The 21,829-nt window shown below is 37.4% G+C and overlaps 2 protein-coding genes across 3 annotated transcripts in view; both read right to left on the bottom strand.

The window, feature by feature from the left end:
* RPS14 (ribosomal protein S14) overlaps positions 1 to 21,829 on the bottom strand; it is a 520,685-nt gene that overhangs the window by 286,748 nt on the left and 212,108 nt on the right. The window lies entirely within an intron of this gene.
* DCTN4 (dynactin subunit 4) overlaps positions 1 to 21,829 on the bottom strand; it is a 44,879-nt gene that overhangs the window by 18,426 nt on the left and 4,624 nt on the right. Inside the window, exons 3-9 of one of the 2 annotated variants that reach the window (XM_050793676.1) lie at positions 20,764 to 20,942; positions 14,724 to 14,767; positions 5,970 to 6,077; positions 4,473 to 4,493; positions 3,989 to 4,062; positions 3,585 to 3,697; positions 3,162 to 3,271 (exon numbers count right to left, since the gene is read on the bottom strand). In XM_050793676.1, the coding sequence (XP_050649633.1) occupies positions 3,162 to 3,271; positions 3,585 to 3,697; positions 3,989 to 4,062; positions 4,473 to 4,493; positions 5,970 to 6,077; positions 14,724 to 14,767; positions 20,764 to 20,942 (649 nt within the window). The remainder of the gene's footprint in view (positions 1 to 3,161; positions 3,272 to 3,584; positions 3,698 to 3,988; positions 4,063 to 4,472; positions 4,494 to 5,969; positions 6,078 to 14,723; positions 14,768 to 20,763; positions 20,943 to 21,829) is intronic. The other variant, XM_050793677.1, reaches the window with a different exon arrangement.

Genomic DNA, 21,829 nt, shown 5'->3' with positions numbered 1-21,829 from the left:
TATTTGAGGGCAGCTGCAAACTGAAAACAATCCAGTAAATGTACCTTGTTTATATTTTATACAAGGCAATTATTAACTGCTAAATAATAGCTTTGATATTTGCAACTGTTGCATACAGAGTACTTTTGCTAAAAGTTAATTAGCTCTTGCTTTTAATTTTACAGTGTTTAATGTGATAAACTTCCAGTCATGTTTCCTATAAAAGAGATCATTTAATACATGTATATAAACCACAGTAATAGTATAACATACTATTTAAAAATTTTTTTTTCTACTTAAAATATTTAAGGCTTCTTAGGACATTTCTAAAGCAGATTAAATCCAATAAAGTTCCTGATTTTTTTTTTGTAACTGGAGATAGTTTTTTCAACTGAAATAACATTTCAGTTAAAGTATTGTTAAATATTGATATCTGATAAAAAATTGCCTTGTATAATTTCTGCAATTTATATTTGTTCCGAAAAAGGTATAATGCCCTAATGTTAAAAGATTTTAAATCCTTATCCTTTGATTTTTAAAACTCTGATCTAATGATAAAATTCTATAAATTTTCATTTTCCAGTGCAGTTAGGTAGCAAAATACCTGGTAATTCATAACTTTTACCTGTTAAAATATAAACACACAACAAGCAAACATATTTAAGAGTACTAAATGGAAATAAAGTGTTCAAAAGAGAAACCCTGTGTTATCGAGCATCTTAGTCTATGTATTATTATTAAAGTATAAATATGATTTAAAGAAATCTTTTCTTGTTAATAAAAACTTTCTTTTAACTGAAAAAAAAATTCATCTTCTGAAAAATGTTCATACTTACTTTCTAATAACCCAGTATATAGTCAACCTTTATAAGTGTTCTGTATGTACTTGGAAAGAGTGCAAATACTCTGCAGATATTGCATACAGGGGTCTATATATGCTCATTTGGTCAAGTTTGCTAGTTAAATTCTCCAAATGTTCTAGATTCTTATTGATTTTCATCTATTTGTTCTCTAGGTTACTGAGAGATGTCAAAATTTCCCAAAACGATTTGTCCATTTATGTAATTTTCTCAAATGTTGCTTTATATATTTTGAGTCTGTTTTTCGGTGCGTATGACTTTAGATGGTTATATCTTCTTTGTAAATTGAATCTTTTTTTAAAACAAATTATCCCTCTTCTAAAAAAATTAGTGTTTGTCCAATATTTTTCCCACTTCTCTCTACTTTCAACCTTTCTGAGTTCTCCTGTTTGCACTTCTTGTAATAAACATATAGATGGGTCACTGCAATTTGCTTTATTATTTAGACTGACAATGTTTGTCTTTTAATGGAAGCATTTAGTTCATTGTATTTAATGTAAATACTGATACATCTGGATTTTAATCTACTATCTTACTACACACATTCTTTTTTTATTTTTATTTTATTTAACAGACAGGGTCTTGCTTTGTCACCCAGGCTGGAGTGCAGTGGTGTGATTACTGCTCACAGCAGCCTCAACCTCCTAGGCTCAAGCAATTCTCCTGCCTCAGCCTCCCGACTTGCTGGGACTACAGGTGTGAACCACCACACTGGCTTTTTTTGTTTGTTTTTTTTTTGGTAGAGACAGGGTCTCACTATGTTGCCTAGGCTGATCTCAAACTCCTGAGCTCAAGAGATCTTCCTGCCTTGGCCTCTCAAAGTGTTGTGATTACAGGCAGGAGCCCAGGTCTTCTATTTGAACCACCAATTCGATGTTCCTTTGCCCGTTCTTTTTCTTTCTTTATATAAAGGGTTTTCATTACAAAAATTTTCTAACATGTACAAAAATATAGAATGGTATTACAAATCTCTAGGTACCCATCACCCAACTTCAACAATTATCAACGTGGGAATATATATGCAGGACTTGAATCTATGCTCCCAGGTTAAACAAACAAAAAGAATCAGCAACTTGTTATCAAAAATTAGCAACAATGGCCAATCTTGCTTCATTTATACTCTTACCCACTCCTCATCCCTCATTATTTTGCAACAAATATCAGAGATCATGTCATTTCCTCCATAAATATTTCTGTATTCTCCAAAAGATAAAGACATTTAAAAACAAAACAAAAAACAAAACAACAAAAAATAATACTATCATTATTCCTAAAAAGAAAAAATAATTTTTTTTTTTTTTTTAAAGAGTCAGGGTCTTACTGTGTTGCCCAGGCTGGAGTGCAGTGGCTACTCACAGGCATGATCATCACACACTACAGTCTCAAACTCCTCAGGCTCAAGGGATTCTCCTGCCTCAGCTTCCAGAGTAGCTGGGACTACAAGTGCGTGTCACTGTGCCCTGCCCAATAGTTCTTTAATAGCATCAAAAATCCTACCAGTGTTTACATTTTCTCAAAGATTTCACAAATTTTTCTTTCCTTCTTTCCTCTTTCCCTTCTTCCCTCCTCCCCTGGGCCCTTTCTTTCTGTTTTGTTTGAATCTGAATCTACATAAAATCTACATGTTGTGTTTGGCTGGTAAACTTTTAAGTGTCTTCTAATCTAGAGAATGATTACATAACATTAGCCACCAGTGACATGTGGTTATTTAAATGAAATTAAAGACTGACTCAGTACCTCAGCCGCACTATCACATTTCATGTGCTCAATAGCCACACGTGCCTAGTGGCTATCAGGCGGGACTGTACAGACACACAATACTTTCATTACCAGAGAAAGTTCTGTTGGATAGTACTCATCTAAAAGGTTTCCTTTCCATCTTGTTTTTACAATTTATTTATTGAAGAAACTCTGTCATTTGTTCTGTAGATTACCAGAGCCTGGATTTTGCTGATTTTTCTTTTTTCTTGCTTTCTTTTAAATTGATTGTTTTTTTATTGGTCCTCCCTGAGCCTGAACACTAGCCTAAAAGTTATACACTCTTTCACTATTCTTTTAGGGGTTAACCCTATGTACCTAACCTTCAGATATTTCATTTCTACATCTGTAAAACAGGTTTAACAGTAGTACCTACCTCACAGAGTTGTAAGAGTTGTTTACATTGAAAGCATTTAAAACAGTGCCTGGGCAATTAGTATGTTCTCTACAAGTATTTTCTGTATTTACTACATTCCAAAGGTTTTGACATTGGTCAGACACCAACCACATTTGTTTTTGCTTTCCTCTTGTACAAATGGCCATTCTACAGAATGGAATACTTACACGGCAGCGCAGGGACCGTTTGATCAGAAGATGTTTGTGGCGAGGATATAGCTGTGAAGCACAGACTGGCTGGAAGTCAGGCTGTAACAGACGCTGCTGAAGGGTGGTTACTAGAAAGAAAGGCAGAAAACAGGCTTAGTTTACAGTGACTTTCAAAATCAGACTTTTATGTAGTAGTAATTACACAAAGCATTACTTTTATGTAATGAACAGTGTTGTTCATAAAAAATGAAAATATAGAAATTTGACAGGCATTTTAGATTTCAAACAATTACTTCTATTACAGCTGTTTTATTTTCTACATACATATCACTTTACTACTAACAACTATTCCATTAAAAATCTCAAATCACTAGATATATAAATAACAAAAACAGAATTAGATGGAGACTAGAAACAAAGTAGAAAAACAAAGAAAATTACCCTCTGTTAAATTTACTGGTCTTGTATAATAGTCTTCAGGTAGAGGTTCCACTTCATCCACAGCCTGAGCTGGCTCAATCTTTATCTCTTTCTGGTCCTCTCCTTCTTTAAGGCTAAAAGATAAAACAAAACAAAACAAAATAAGACAAAAAAATCAGTTAATTTCTCAAGGATCCGCCTGATTATCCTCAGTCTATGATATCAATAATTGAATGGAAGTATTCCTGTGTCATAGAATACCTGTTCAGTGTAGGTCTTTTCTAAGTACGAGAATCTTCTTTTCCATTGGCAACTGTGTGTGTGTGTGTGTGTGTGTGTGTGTGTGTGTGTGTTTAATCTCATTTCTTTGCTATTCATTTTGATACCTGCTGTTCTCCTCAAAGTCATTTCATGTCTAAACTTACGAAAGTCCAGCAAGGGTACTGATGGATGCACCAGCTCGTGGTCGCTGAAGCCTGGTTCCAAGACCATATTTGTCCTAAACAAAGTTCAGAAAGTCCTATTAGAAAGCCCACAGTTACACACCCTATTTATCAAAAGAAAGAATTTTGGGTAGGATAGCATGAGAAGCTCAGGGAAATAAGCCAAAAAAAAAAAAAAAAAAAAAAGCTAATTTAAAGGCTTCTTTTAAAGAAAGCAATTTGTAGCCCCACATCATGATTCTATTCTTAAAATAGTAACAGCACTAAACATGGAGATTGAAACTACATTAATACAGTAAAAATGAACCAAATGTGAGCTTCTATTAGCAATCTAAAAATATCTAAGCTACGGCCTAGGCAAGAGCTATGTGGCGTGTCTAAGATACACAACAGACGTCTTCCTGGAACACCAGTGGTCATCTGCTAACTTCTTCAGGGTCAGCAAGAATCATAAAGTAGAACTTACCACTACATGAATAGTATGTTGCTGTAGAGCCCCAAAATAGCAGCAGGTTGCAACAGAGACAAAAAATGCAGCATAAGATAGAAGCAAACGCATATAGCAGGCAGGTTATATGGGAAAATTGGAAAAATAATTCATTTAATTAAAATTCTACCTCTAAATATAACATACATTGGTGCATATGAGGACTGTACCACTGGACATTCAGAAAAATTCACTTCTTTTTGCAAATGAGGGTGCTTTACAAGTGTTAACGTTTTTAAATTCTAATCTAGATTTTTTTTTGAGACCGAGTCTCACTCTGTCACGCAGGCAGGAGTGCAGTGGCACTATCTTGGCTCACTGCAACCTCTGCCTCCTGGTTCAAGCGATTCTCATGCCTCAGCCTCCCAAGTAGCTGGGATTACAGGCATGCGCCACCATGCCCAGCTAATTTTTTGTATTTTTAGTAGAGACAGGGTTTCATCATGTTGGCCAGACTGGTCTTGAAATCCTGACCTCAAGTGATCCTCCTGCCTCAGCCTCCCAAGGTGCTGGTATTACAGACGTGAGCCACTGCACCTGGCTCAATCTAGATATTTTTATATGGACTTTACCAACTCTTAGGGTTTCAATGACTTAACTAATTTTCATGTGGATGCAGTATGACAAGTTGCTTAACTAGGTCTCATTTCCTCAAGTGTAAAATGGGGATATGATACTCCACAGGATTTTTGTGAGGATTAAATAAAGTAATACATGTAAAGTGTTTAGCACAGAGCTTGACACATCATTGCCATTCAATAAATGTTATTTATTGAATGTCAATCTGCTGGGCCCCAAGCAAGCACACAGAAAACAAACTGTACTATGAGAGCAAATAAAACTCAGGGGAAAATAACAAAAACTCCAAATCCTAATTTCTTTCTTCTTACTAGCAGTACATAAACTGGCAGAGAATGACTCTCATAAATAATTCTTACCAAAAATTCTACTTGCATATGTTACTATTTACCCACACAAGTGCACTATGTTAAAAAGTCAGTGTTTTTCATCTTGGAGAAACAGGTGAGGATGTTAAACAAGTTATTATAACTAAAGCTGAGAAACCACTACTGCCAGGATGTCAAAGGTGGGCTACGGGAGTAATACGACTAAAATCTACCATTTGCCCACCTCCTTTTTCTCAGACTTTCTGTAATAAAAAAGCTGTATGTAGAGCTCTGCAGTGCCTACAAAATTAACAGTCTTTCTGGGGAAATAATCAGAAGATAAAGAGGAGTGATGGAGAAAGAAACACAAATGTCCTTAAAACACAAATAACTCAAACAGAACTATTGATATAGCAAATCGGACTTAAACGTCTATAATTTAACTATCGGACTTAAACGTCTATCATTTGAAGAATCCCCCTCTCTGCTACCCACCATTCAAGACTCTAGGACAATGGCCATTTTCTGAAATGATCACTGTTCTTAGGCCCTACAGGTCTTGCAAATCATTTTAGTACCAAATTCTCACCGAAAAAGCCAGAGGCATATAGTTTCTACGTCGTGCCAGTTTCTTGCGATCTCGCTCAACCTTCTCTTTCTGAGCAAGCTGCTGGTAATATTCAATCAATTTGTTCATCTGTAAAAAAATCACAGACTCGGTACACAAAAAAGCTAACAGAAAACATACCAAATTAATCAACTACACTGATTAGACACATAATGAATACAGAAGACAAATTAAGATGGGCAAGTTTGCCCTTTTTCTTCAAAGAGAATTTTTCTTTGTTATGTGATTTGTTTTCCGAAGTGAAATGGAAAACTGAAGTTCACGGACAGGATGAAATGGGCAATGAAAAGGCTCGGAAATTTCTTGCTCTCTTATTTCATTACTTATTTCCCCTCACAACTGCTCTGATTTTTTTTCTGCATGGCCACAGGACATTTATTTCTAAAAACATGACATTTTATACTGTATTTTATTCCCCAACTCCATCACACTTAAAAAATTCTTTAAACACATTTTAATTATAAAAGCAATATATATTAATCATAAAAAGTTCAAACAAGGCTGGGCATGGTGGCTCACGCCTATAATTCCAGCTCTTTGGGAGGTTGAGGTGGGTAGATCACTTGGGGCCAGGAGTTCAAAACCAGCCTGGACAATAGAGTGAGACCTTGTCTCTATAAAAAAATGCAAAAATTAGCTGGGCATGGCGGCATATGCCTACAGTCCCAGCTACTCAAGAGGATGAGGTGGCGAAAAAGAAATGGCGGATAGGAGGCAGAACTAACTTGCAGCTTCTCCTCAGATAGACAGAACAACTTGTGGAGACTCACACTGTGAACTTTTACTCCAAGAACTACTGCAGGAACATACTAGGAAAACTGAAAGAATTCACAGACCCTTTGAAAGAAGTGGCTTGCTGCTGCAAAATCCATGAGACAGCAGAAAAACTGTGAGGGCCCAAAGTGTGAGAGGGGGAAAATCCACCTTCAAACATACATCCTCACTGGAGAACCTACAAATTCAGATCATAGGAGAAAAATTTAACCTTACCTAGTGCTGAAACAAATTTAGAGAGCCGAGTGAAATATAAAAGTAGAAGAAGCAACAGCGGGAAGAGGCCTGTAGGCACTCACGGTTCCCAGGGAAGCCCAGGGAAGCCATTTCTGACTTTAATCTCACAGGGGTCCTAGGGGAAAGCTGCCAGTGGAATTGAGGAAGGACCACACGGAGACAGAAACTTCCAGGTGAATTTTGTAATAATTTTGACCCAGAGCAAATTTTCCTGGGCAGAATCAAGATGGGGAGGGTGCGAAGGGGAAGCACAGATATGAGCACATAAGCCACAGCAGCTGAGAAGGCGTGGGGTCCAAAAGGCTGGCTTGCTTTCTCAGCAGGTAGGCTTGTGAAGGCAAGATCTTGGCCCTGCAAACTCCATGCTGTTGGTGGGGCATGGTGGGAGTGAGACTGGCCTTGCTGGCTGCATGGGAGCTGGGTGAGGCCTGTCACTGCTGGCTTTCTCCTACTTCCCTGGCCACCTATATGACACAGCAGAGGCAGCCATAACGCCCCTGGGAACATAACTTCATTGGCCTGAGAACCACACAACTATCCTCCACGGCAGCCACAGCAAACCCTGCCCAAGTAGAGTCTGAGCTCAGACATGCCCCCATCTGATGGTCTTTCTCTACCTGCCCTGGTAGCCCAAGACAAAAGACTATAAACTCTTGGGAGTCTTATGGCCCCACCAATCACCTGAGAAACCGAAATATTTATCCAGGCAACCTTAGGGCAAGCTTGTATCCCCACCACACTACTGCAGCTGATACTTTCTTGAAAGCGCCACCTCCTGGCTGAAGGCCAACCAACTCAAGCCATTACAGCAACTCATAAAAGAACAACCCTGCCCTCAAAAGGAGAAAATAGCAGCTAATTCCACCACCTGCAACATCCTGGCTAACCAGAGGTCCTGAGTCTGTCCACGTGATAATTCACTGCTAGCACAACCAAGCATTAAAGAAAACTAGCACACGAAACCTAACTACAACCAAGGACCCTCACAGAGTCCACTTCACTCCCCTGCTACCTCCACCAGAGCAGGTGCTGGTATCCACAATGGAGAGACCTGAAGATGCACTGCATCACAGGATTCTTTGCAGACACTCCCTAGTACCAGCTCGGAGACTGGTGGCTCTGCTGGGTGGCTAGACCCAGAGCAGCAGTAACAATAATTGCAGTCCAGTTCTCAGGAAACCACCTTCCTAGGGGAAGGGGGAGAGCACCACATCAAGGACCCATGCCACGGGACAAAAGAATCTGAACAGTAGCCCTCAAGCCTCAGATCTTTCCTCTGACATAGTCTACCCAAATGAGAAGGAACCAGAAAAACAATTCTGGTAATATGACAAAACAAAGTTCTTTAACAACCCAAAAAGATTACACTAGCTCACCAGCAATGGATCCAAACCAAGAAGAAATCTCTCAATTGTCAGAAAAAGAATTTAGAAGGCCAACTATTAAGCTACTCAAAAAGCTACTCAAAAGGGCACCAGAGAAAGGTGAAAACCAACTTAAGGAAATAAAAAAAAAATAAAGGTTATGGATGAAAAAAATCTCCAGAGAAACAGACAGCATAAATAATAAACAATCACAATTTTAGAAATGAAAGACACACTTAGACAAGGCTTTTGAATTAACCAAATCTGACAAAGAAAAAAGAATAATAATAATAATAAATAAAGCCTCTAAGAAGTCTGGGATTAAGCTACCAAAACTAAGAATTGGTGTTCCTGAGGAAGAAGAGAAATCTAAAGGTTTGGAAAACTTACTTGAGGAAAGAACAGAGGAAAACTTCCCTGGCCTTGTTAGAGATCTAGACATCCAAATACAAGAAACTCAAAGAACCCCCGAGGAATTCATCACAAAAAGATCATCACCTAGGCACATAGTCATCAGGTTATCTAAAGTCAAGACAAAGGAAAGAACCTTAAGAGCTATGAGGCAAAAGCATCAGGTAACCTACAAAGGAAAACCTATCAGGTTAACAGCAGATTTCTTAGAGAAACCCTACAAGCTAGAAGGGACTGGGGTCCTATCTTTAGCCTCCTTAAACAAAACAATTATCAACCAAGAGTTCTGTATCCAGTGAAACTAAGCTTCGTAAATGAATGAAAGATAAAGTCTTTTTCAGATGCACAAATGCTGAGAGAATTTGCCAGTACCAAGCCAGCACTACAAGAGCTGCTAAAAAGGAGTTCTAAATCTTGAAACAAAACCTTGAAACACACCAAAATAGAACCTCCTTAAAGCATAAGTCTCACAGGGCCTATAAAACAATAACACAATGAAAAAAAAACTAAGTATTCAGGCAACAACTAGCACAATTAATAGAATACTCAATACTAATGTTAAATGTAAATGGCCTAAAGGCTCCACTTAAAAAATACAGAACAGCAGAATGGAGAACAATTTACCAACCAAGTATCTGCTGTCTTCAAGAGAGTCACCTAACACCTAAGGACTCATATAAACTTAAGGTAAAGGGATAAAAAAAAGATATTCCTTGCAAATGGACACCAAAAGTGAGCAGGAATAGCTATTCTTATGTCAAACAAAACAGACTTTAAAGCAACAACAGTTAAAAAAGACAAAGCGGGACATTATATAATCATAAAAGGACTAGTCCAACAGGACTAGTATCACAATCCTAAATATACACAATCACAATCTAAATATAAATGCACATCCTAAATATATATGCAATATCACAATCCTAAATATATATGCACCTAACACTGGAGCTCCAAAATCTATAAAACAATTACTACTACACCTAAGAAATGAGATAGAAAGCAACACAATAATAGTGGGGGACTTCAGCACTCCACCAACAGCACTAGACAGGTCATCAAGGTAGATGGTCAATAAGGAAACAATGGACTTACACTATACCCTAGAACAAACGGACTTAACAGATATTTACAGATCATTCTACCCAACAACTGCAGAAGATACATTCTATTCATTAGCACATAGAATATTCTCTAAGATAGAAAATACGATAGGCCACAAAACACGTTTCAATACATTCAAGAAAACTGAAATTATATCAAGTATTCTCTCAGACAGCAGTGGAATAAAATGGAAAATCACCTCCAAAAGGAACCCTCGAAATGATGCAAATACATGGAAATTAAATAATCTTCTGAATGCTCACTGGGTCAACAATGAAATCAGGATGGAAATTTAAAAACTCTCTGATCTGAATAATAGCGAGACACAAGCTATCAAAAGCTCTGGGATACAGTAAAAGCAGTGCTAACAGGAAAGTTCATAGCATTAAATACCTACATCAAAAAGTCTAAAAGAGCACAAACAGAAAATCTAGGATGATACCTCAAGGAACTAGAGAAACAAGAACAAACCAAACCCAAACCCAGCAGAAGAAAAGAAATAACAAAGATGAGAGCAGAACTAAATGAAATTGAAACAAAAGAAACAATACAAAAGAAAAATGAAACAAAAAGCTGGTTCTTTGAAAAGATAAACCAAATTGATAGAATGTTAGTGAGATTAACTAAGAAAAGATGAGAGAAGATCCAAATAAGCTCAATTAGAAATGAAATGGGAGATATTACAACTGATACCACAGAAATAGAAAAGATCATTCAGGGCTAGTATGAACAACTTTATGCACACAAACTGGAAAACCTAAAGGAGATGGATAAATTCCTGGAAATATATAGCCCTCCTAGATTAACCCAGAAAGAAACAGGAACTCTGAACAGACCAGTAACAAGCAGTGAGATTGAAATGCTAATTTTAAAAAATTGCCAACAAAAAAACATCTAGGACCAGATGGATTCACAAGTGAATTCGATCAGACATTCAAAGAATAATTTGTACGAATCCTATTGAAACTATTCCAAAAGATAAAGAGGGAATCCTTCCTAAATCATTCTATGAATTCAGCATCACCCTTGTACCAAAACCAGGAAAGGACATAACAAAACAAGAAAACTACAGACAGATATCCCTGATGAACATAGATGCAAAAATCCTTAACAAAATACTAGTTAACTGGATCCAACAGCATATCAAAAAGATAATACACCATGATCAAGTAGGTTTAATACCAGGGATACAGGGATGGTTTCACATACCCAAGTCAATAAATGTAATACACCACGTAAACAGAATTAAAAACAAAAATTGCAGGATCATCTCAATAGACACAGAAAAAGCATTTGACAAAATCCAGCATCCTTTATGAGCAAAACCTTCAGCAAAATCAGCATAGAAGGAATATACCTTAAATAAAAGCCATCTATGACAAACACACAGCCAACATTATACTGAACAGGGAAAAGTTGAAAACATTCCCACTGAGAACTGGAACAAGACAAGGATGCCCACTTTTACCACTTCTATTCAACACAGCACTGGAAGTCCTAGCCAGAGCAATCAGACGAGGAAAGAAATAAAGGGCATCCAAATCAGTAAAGAGGAAGTCAAACTGTTGCTGTTTGCCGATGATATGCTCATATGCCTAGAAAACCCTAGAGACTTATCCAAAAAGCTCCTAAATCTGATAAATGAATTCAATAAAAGGTTGGGTGCAGTGGCTCATGCCTGTAATCCCAACATTTTGGGAGGCCAAGGTGGGCAGATAACTTGAGGTCAGGAGTTCGAGACCAGCCTGGCCAACATGGTAAAACCCCATCTGCAGTAAAAATATGCGTGGTAGCAGGCGCCTGTAATCCCAGCTACTCGGGAGGCTGAGGTAGGAGAAATCACTGGAACTTGAGAGGCAGAAGTTGCAGTGAGCCGAGTTTGCACCACTCTGGAGTTTGCACTCCAGTCTGGCTGACAGAGCGAGACTTCATCACAAAAAAAGAAAAAAAAGTATTGAATTCAGTAAAGTTTCAGGATATAAAAGCAATGTACAGAAATCAGTAGCACTGCTATACAACAACAGAGACCAAGCTGAGAATCAAATCAAGAACTCAACCCTGTTTACAACAGCCGCAAAAACCCCACTCAAAAAACAAAAACAAAACACTTAGGAATATACCTAGCCAAGGAGGTAAAAGACCTCTACAAGAAAAACTACAAAACACTGTTGAAAGAAACCATAGATAACACAAACAAATGGAAACACATCCCATGCTCATGGATGGGTACAATTAATACTGTGAAAATGACCATACTGCCAAAGCAGTCTGCAAATTCAATGCAATTCCCACCAAAATACCATCATCCTTCTTCACAGAACTAGTAAAAACAATCCTAAAATTCACATGGAACCAAAAAAGAGCCTAAATAGCCAAAGCAAGATTAAGCAAAAAGAAAAACTCTGGAGGCATCACATTACTCAACTTCAAATATAAGACTATAGTCACCAACGCAGCATGGTACTGGAATAAAAATAGGTACACAGATCAATGAAACAGAATAGAGAACCCAGAAATAAACTAAATACTTACAGACAACTGATCTTTGACAAAGCAAACAAAAACATAAAGTGGGGAAAGGACATCCTCTTCAACAAATGGTGCTGGGATAATTGGCAAGCTACATGTAGAAGAATGAAACTGGATCCTCATCTCTCACCTTATACAAAAATCAACTCAAGATGTATCAAAGACTTAAATCTAAGACCTGAAACCATAAAAATTCTAGAAGATAACATGAGAAAAATCCTTCTAGACATTGGCTTAGGCAAAAACTCCATTACTAAGAACCCAAAAGCAAATGCAACAAAACCAAAAACAAATGGAACTTAAACTAAAAAGCTTCTGCACAGCAAATGAAATAATCAGCAGAGTAAAAAGACAACCCACAGGGTGGGAGAAAATCTTTGCAAACTATGCATCCAACAAAGGACTAATATCCCAAATCTACAAGACACTCAAACAAATCAGCAAGAAAAAAACAAATAATCCCATCAAAAAGTAGGCAGAGGACATGCATAGACATTTCTCAAAGGAAAATATACAAATGGCCAACAAACATATAAAGAAAAGGTCAACATCACTAATGATCAAGGAAATGAAGATCTAAACCACTCCTGCAAGAATGGCCTTAATTAAAAAAAAAAAAATAGATGCTGGCATGGATCTGGTGAAAAGGGGACACTTTTACACTGTTGGTGAAAATGTACACTACTACACCACTATGGAAAACAGTATGGAGAGTCCTTAAAGAACTAAAAGTAGATCTACCACTTGATCCAATAATCCTACTACTGGTATCTACTCAGAGGAAAAGAAGTCACTGCATGAAAAACACACTAGCCCGCACGTTTATAGCAGCACAATTCACAACTGCAAAAATAGGAAACCAGTCCAAATGCCCATCGATCAACGAGTGGATAAAGAATATGTGGTATATATACACCATGGAATACTACTCAGCCATAAAAAGTAATGAAATAATGGCATTTGCAGCAACCTGGAGTTGGAGACCATTATTCTAAGTAACTCAGGAATGGAAAACCAAACATCATACATTCTCACTCATAAGAGGGAGCTAAGCTATGAGGACACAAAGGCACATGAATGATACGATGGACTCTGGGGACTCGGGAAAAGCTGGGAGGGGGGTGAGGATAAAATACTATACATTAGGTGCAGTGTGCCCTGCTCAGGTGATAGGTATGCCAAAATCTCAGAAATCACCACTGAAGAATTTATCCATGTAAGCAAACACCATGTGTTCCTCAAAAACCTATTTTTTTTTAAAGGCTGAAGTGGGAGGATTGCTTGAGCCTGGGAGGTTGAGGCTGCAGTGAGCTGTGATCATGCAATTGCATGCCAGCCTGGGTGACAGAGTAAGATCTTGTCTCAAAAAAACAAAAAAAGAAAAAAGTTCAAACACCATACAAATGAAAAGAATAAAAAGCAAAGCTTCTCTTTTATCCCTTGTGCCCAAGTTGACTTTTCTACTCATCACAGGCATCAACTATTACTAGTTTAGATATCTTTCTTACTCGGAGAAAAAATATATTATATTTTGCATATATTTTAAAATACTTGTGTGTAGATGTATAGCTTTGATGTGTATAAAAATAAATACTTATTCCTAGCCTCAGGCAATCCTCCTGCCTTAGCTTCCTGAGTAATGGGGATTATAGGCATAAGCTACTGCATTTGTCTCTACCTCATTCTTTCTCTTTTTTTGAGACATGGCCTTGCTCTGCTGCCTAGGATGGGAGTGTGGTGGTATGATCATAGCTCAATGCAGACTTGAAAACCTAGGCTCAAGCAATCCTCCCACCTCAGCCTCCTGAGTTGCTAGGACTATAGGCATGCACCACCATGCTCAGCTAAATTTTTAATTTGTTTGTAGAGATGGGGTTTCACTATATTGCTCAGGCTGGTCTTGAACTCCTGGGCTCAAGCAATCCTCCTGCCTCAGCCTCCCAAAGTATTGGGATTACAGGCATGAGCCACCACACCTGGCTGTTTATGACATTTCTAAGAGTATCTGAGAACAAATGGAACCTTAACTCACTAGTGGGTGTGTGAAGAAAAAACAAAAACTTGGTTCCTTTTCCTGATGCACAATTCAAATACAGAACTAAAGCTACACCTAGGATTCTCCATTATCTTAAGTCACCTGGAAAAAAGTGACAGTGTAATTTCAATGTCTTACAATGAGGAGCACTGTATGGACTTCTAAACACAGGTCATATCCACTGATAAAATCCAAGATCTTCAGTCTTTTACTCAATTTTTTTCTGATTTCATCCCCTCTCTCTGATCACCCTTTACTTACCCGTTGTGTGTGAGGATTTTCAGGTTCCTGCCAACCGCCACTAGCTACAAAATAAAAGAATATTAAACAAGACTTTCATAATGTGATAATTTTATTTTCATAAAACGAGTCTTCTGTAGGCCATAAAATGAAACTTAAAACATACGTTATACAGACCAGAATGGTCTATATAACTATATAGACTATAATGGTCAGAACAAAACTTTTAAAAAACATCTAATGATGGGCCGGGCGCGGTGGCTCAAGCCTGTAATCCCAGCACTTTGGGAGGCCGAGACGGGCGGATCACGAGGTCAGGAGATCGAGACCATCCTGGCTAACACGGTGAAACGCCGTCTCTACTAAAAAATACAAAAAACTAGCCGGGCGAGGTGGCGGGCGCCTGTAGTCCCAGCTACCCGGGAGGCTGAGGCAGGAGAATGGCGTAAACCCGGGAGGCGGAGCTTGCAGTGAGCTGAGATCCGGCCACTGCACTCAAGCCTGGGTGACAGAGCGAGACTCCGTCTCAAAAAAAAGAAAACATCTAATGATGGTGATAACAATCACCACCACCACCATGACTAATGCACAGCCACTGTGCCAGGCACTTGAAATGTATTACATTTCCTTTTATTCTCATAACAACCCTCTGAGCTACGGACTCTTATTATTAGTTTCATTTCATATATGAGGAAACTGAGGCTCAGAGATGTTAAATAACTTGCTCAAAGTCACACGGAGAGTAACTGGTAAAAAAATGTTATTTGTCTATGGCTACATACATATGTGGAGAAGTACAAAGACACGCATGGATGCTAATAAACACTGAATTCAGGATTGTGATTATTATCTCTAGCAGGCAGAGAGGAAGACAGACAAAGTAGGGGGAAGGGCTTAAACCGTTTTGGTTGATTCAAACTCAGTCTGACTCTGGAGACTTTGCTCTCATCTGTAACACCATGCATTTTCTACGTTCTATGACCTTGGCTTAGAGAAGAATTTCTTATGTAAGCAGCACACAGCATAAATCACAAAGGAAAAGATTATTCAAGAAAACTGAAAGTACTGAAAGTAAGACTATAATGAATACTTTTAACAAATGGTGCTGCAACAATGGAATATCCACATATCAAAAACAAAACTAAACAAAAACTTCAAAAAACAAAAACCGAAAGGACCCTTACTTCACAACATTTACAAAATTTACCTTGAGATGAGTAAGACTTAAATGTAAGTGTTAAAACTACAGCACTTTTAGAAGAAAACACAGGTAGATCTTAGTGACACCGCGTTTAGGCTAAAGTTTTTTTAATAGGACACAAAAAGCACAAACTTTATACAACAAAAAAATTGATAAATTAGACTTCACTGAAATTAGAAACTTGAGTTTTTCAACACACACTGCTGAGAAAAGGAAAAGGCAAGCCACAGACTGGGAGTAAATATTTGCAAAACATATATTCAACAATGCACGTGTATCCAGAATACAGAACTCTTATAACTTAGTTTAAAAAACCAAAGCAGGCCGGGCGCGGTGGCTTACGCCTGTAATCCCAGCACTTTGGGAGGCCGAGGTAGGCGGGTCACGAGGTCAGGAGATTGAGACCATCCTGGTTAACACGGTGAAACCCCGTCTCTACTAAAATTACAAAAAATTAGCCGGGCGTGGTGGTGTGCGCCTGTAGTCCCAGCTACTTGGAGGCTGAGGCAGGAAAATGGCGTGAACCCGGGAGGCGGAGCTTGCAGTAAGCCGAGATCGTGCCACTGCACTCCAGCCTGGGCGACAAAGCGAGACTCTGTCTCAAAGTCTCAAAAAAAAAAAAAAAAAAAAAAAAACCCAAAGCAAAACAAACCAACAACAACAAAACCCAGTTAAAAAGTGGGGAAAAGATTTGTACAGACACTTCACGAAAGATACATGGCTGGTAAATAAACACAATGAGAAAATGCAAATTAAAACCACAGTGAAGTACTGCTGTACATGTGCTAGAATGGCTAAAATGGGGAAGACTGACAATATGGCAAGCATTGTCAAGGGATTGGAACTCTCCTAATTTGCTGGTGAGGATCCAAAATTGTTCAGTCACTTTGGAAAACAGTTTGGCATTGGCCGGGTGCAGTGGGTCATGCTTTTAATCCCAGCACTTTGGAAGGCTGAGGCAGGAGAATTGCTAGAGTCAAGGAGTTGGAGACCAGCCTGGGTAACATGGAGAAACCCCATCTCTACTTTAAAAAAAAAAAAAATAGTTTGGCAGCTTCTAGACAAATTAAACATACATTGACCCTATGACCTAATAATTTCACTCCTTGGCACTTAAGAAAAATGAAAACATATATTCACACAAAGACTTATAGGCAAATGTTCATAGCACATTTATTCATATAAGCCAAAACCCAAAACCCAAATGTTCATCAAGCAGAGAATGAATAAACAAACTATAGTATGTCCATACAACAGAATACTACTCAACAGTAAGAAGAAATAATACAAAGAAGAAACACAGATGAACCTCAATAGCATTATGCTAAATAAAAGAAGACAGACAGGAAAGTCTATAATATAAGACTCCAATTATATACACTTCTAGAAAAGGCAAAATTCTAGTGATAGAAAGCGTATCAGTCTAATCGGGGCAAGGAGGTCGGGGGAAGAAACTGACTGCAATGAGGCATGAGGATTCTCTAGCGGGACAGAAATGTTGTATATCATGATTATGGTGGTGGCTATGTGATTACACATTTGTCAAACATCACAGAATTCCACACTTAAAATTGGTAAGCTTGATTATACATAAATTATATCTCGATAAAGCTAACCAAATACAGGCAAAAATAAAAGTATAATGAGATACCATTTCACAACCATCAGTCTGGAAACATTTTAGAGTCCAAAAATACTATAAGCTGACAAAGAACTGGAGGAACAGGTAGTTTACTCTTATATATTACTAATGGGAGCAAAGACTGCTAAACCATTTTGGAGTGCTAAGGATGTACACAACTTATGACTGGCAATTTTACTTCGTTATATAGAAAAGCCCTTATACTTGTGCCTTAGAAAACACATACGAGATTGATTCCAGCAGTTCTGTTTTTTCAAAAGCAAAGAAAATGAAAACAGCCTAAATGTTCATCAAGAGAAGATGGAATAAGTAAACTGTGGTAAGTCACACAGCAGTCAACTGTGTATCAAAAACATAATGTTGATAGAATAAAGTTGTAGCGGGATATATACATTATGTTTCCATTTGCTTAAAACTGAAAAATGTTATTTGTCTGTGGCTACATACACATGTGGAGAAGTATAAAGACATGCATGGACTCTAATAAACACTGAATTCAGGATTGTGATTATTATCTTTAGCGGGCAGAGAGGAAGACAGATAAAGTAGGGGGAAGGGCTTAAACTGTTTTGGCTGTTTCATTTCTTAAATTGGGTGGTAAGTACATGAATATACATATTTCATATAAAATCACTTTTTTCAAAACAAAAAGGACTCAATTACCTTGCTGAAGGTGACATTGTATCCTCTTGCAAGAAATGGCAGAAATAGCATTTTAGTATAATATTTTAGAAGTTGCCTCACTTAAGGCAATCATCAAAAATAATTATGCAAAAGAAATGTTTCAGTTGTAATATTTTTAAATGTATGAATATTTTATCTAATTGCTTCTTTTGAACTGGTAATTTATTCTAAATAGCAATTTGGGAGACATAATAATCTCATTGTAAGTTTTTCTCTGTACATTACAGACAAGTACTTATAAATAAACAAATAGTTCTAACTTAAGTGGTTTCAGGGCTTCTAAGATACCAATGACATCATGGAGGAAATGAAATTATCTGTACTCTTTAAGAACTCCTGGTATTCAATTATCACTGTTGAGATACCCCAGAGGAGATGGAGTTCTAGAAGCCAGTGTAAGTTTATAGTTCTGAAATATAAATTCTCCAATCTTCATGACTCATAATCCAAAAAGCATAAAACATTCACTAACAGAGTAACAAACTGAGAAATCTACTTGGATTTCTGGGCTGTTTCTTTCACTTGATAAAAAGACACAAAACACAAACATGAAAAAACAATACTTTAATTCACTGAGGCCTACCTTATGCCACTTTGAGGTTGCTTTTTAACATTTAACTTACTTTCTTTGATAAATTCTAACATCTCCTATACTGACACTAAAACATATACACATAAACACTTACTGGCAATTTTAAAAGATGTTACAGAATCTTTCTAGTTTCAGTCACACTTCAGGTAAACAGCTACCCATCAATGAGCTTTTTAAGGAACTAAGATACACTTATTTAACTTTCTGTTTTTGAAAAGAGTATGTATTTTATCAACTCAATGTACAAAGTCAGAAAAACCATCAACAGCTCAAAGCATTCTAAACCAAAGAGTAAATTCAACAGAATCAAGGATTAACTTTTTAAGAACATAGTTGAATCTAAAGAACTTCACCCATAATTACTTCCAAATTGTGTGAGAATATATGGAAAGGTTTTAGCCAGTCTGCTTCGTTTTAGTTATGTCAAATGACATATAATGAGTTTGTTATGAGCTTCCCCAATTATTAGTCAATAAGCTATACTTTTTATGAAAATCCCAAAATGAGAATTTTTACAAATTTAAAATGTTTTTAGAAAATTAAACAATGAGGCCAGGCGCGGTGGCTCAAGCCTGTAATCCCAGCACTTTGGGAGGTCGAGACGGGGGGATCACGAGGTCAGGAGATCGAGACCATCCTGGCTAACACGGTGAAACCCCGTCTCTACTAAAAAATACAAAAAACTAGCTGGGCGAGGTGGTGGGTGCCTGTAGTCCCAGCTACTCGGGAGGCTGAGGCAGGAGAACGGCATAAACCCGGGAGGCAGAGCTTGCAGTGAGCTGAGATCCGGCCACTGCACTCCAGCCTGGGTGACAGAGCGAGACTCTGTCTCAAAAAAAAAAAAAAAAAAAAAAAAATTAAACAATGAAACTTTCAGAAAAAAAATAGAGAGTTAGTGATGCTACTACTTATATAAAGCATAAATAGCAACTCAAGATTTTATTAATTTTTTTTAAACTTTGGATCACTTCAATCAAAAGCAACTCAAGATTTTGAACTGACTGTTCAGATGTTCAGAGAATGTTTCCACTCTCTGATGTTAACCACAAAATACAGAATTTGTAAAAATAAAGTTTCCTGATAAAATTAAGTGCAATCTCTGTTCTAAAACACTCAAACACTCAAATGATGGAGATATATAATGCCTTAGGTGGTCTTAAATCCAAACATACACAATTTTTCTCTTTCACTGATAAACATTATATATACATATATATAAAAGTTTTTGAGCACACGTGTGAATGCTCCAGGACAGACACCTGGACATGGAATTACTGGGCAGAAAGATATAAGCAATTTAAAATTTTAATAAGTGTTTTAAAATTGGTCTCCAAGATAGACTACCGTAGTGTATGAGGGAACTATTCTCCCATGTTCTAGCCAACACTTGATACAACCAGATTAAACATGTTGTACCAAATAGACGGAAGGTCTAATCTGCATTTACATGATTACTAAGGAAGTGGAATATATATTTTTGCATATTCATTGACCATTTTTATTTCTACTATGAGAACTGCTGTTCATATCCTTTGCCTGTTTTCCTAGTAAGTCTTTTTCTTATTGACTTACAAGTGTTCCTCATTTTTAAGTATTCATCCTTAGCCTGTTATATAAGACCCAACTATTTTTCTTAGTTTGTCATTTTTATCTTTTAGTTTTATCCACGATTTCTTAACATGAATGTTTGTTTTTCATGAAGAGCATTAATATTTTGATTCCAAGAAAGTACCAGATTTAAAAAAGCTATTTTATTAAGTCCAAGAAAACTAAATATTATCCAATCTCCGATAAAACACCAAGGTCTATAAATGTGAAAATATGGGAACACAGAAGAGTTATTAGCTCCTATCGCCCCAACAGGTTACAGAAATAATAATCTATGGGCAATTATAGCACTGTCAATTGCACAAAATTTCATGTTGAAGTCCACCTCACTCACCTACAGATTTGTCTGCCATGCCCACATCTCTAGACGTCCAGCGACAAAATCCGCATGCCAGGTAATAGGCTTTCTTCATGGTGGTCTTGGCTGGGTCATCTGGAAGCTGTGTGGAGATGCTTGTGGCCCGGGTAGAGAGGGTGTGCATGCAGCCAGGACAGTCAAAGCAATTGGCACATCTGTGACATGACAAACACAACCATTCATTCATTTAACCAATATTTATCAAGCACCTACTATGTGCCAGACATTGTTCCAGGTGTTAGGAATTCAAGAGAGAATAAATATAAGGACAAGTACCTCTCAAGAAAAAACAGTAACACTCTGCAGGTCTCTTACCAACTTTGTTTTAATAGTTCAAAAGTACTACATGTTCATCACTTTTAAAAAATATGCAGTTATTGCCAAAGTAAGAAATGGAGCCCAACCTAATCCTACTCCACAGAGAGAATCATTGTTAACAGATGGAGTTTACGATTCCAGACTCTTTTTATGCTTATATTGATCACAAAAATTTCTGAGGAAAGGAGAAATGTCACAGCTTGTAACTTTAGAGATGACAGACCAATTGTGCCATAGAAAATTTAGAGTCAACAATACAAGAAGCTGTGAAACTGGATTTGGAAAATAACTGACTGCTGTGCCAGAGAGCTGAAACAGAAAGCAAACAATGCTGTCAAACTGGAATGGTTCAGAAGCAGCACATTTTCAGGGCTTTCTGTTCTCTCCTTAAATGCTACTCTTCCTAGTGCTCAGCCAACATTTCTCCTTTAGGAGGTCCCTATGTCTTCTTGCTTTTAACTCTCCTACCACCACAGATTATCGAGATTTCACCTGTAGTTCTGTACTTGCCTTGAAGTTCTGTTCTATAATATAACTTGCATTATCTGTTATAGTCTGCCATCTGGATACTATTAAAAGAAGATAGTAATAGTACTCATCTTACAAGAAAGCGTTAGGATCAAATGATAAAAATTAATTTGTGGAAAGCACATAAAACAGTATCTGGTTATCAGGGGTTACTTCTCAGGGCAGGAAAGACAAACAATAGTGGTTCACATCCATC

Source organism: Macaca thibetana, chromosome 6 (genome assembly GCF_024542745.1).
Source record: "Macaca thibetana thibetana isolate TM-01 chromosome 6, ASM2454274v1, whole genome shotgun sequence".
Lineage (NCBI taxonomy): Eukaryota > Metazoa > Chordata > Mammalia > Primates > Cercopithecidae > Macaca > Macaca thibetana.
Note: the sequence above shows the minus strand (reverse complement) of the source record. Positions and strands in the feature narration are given on the sequence as shown.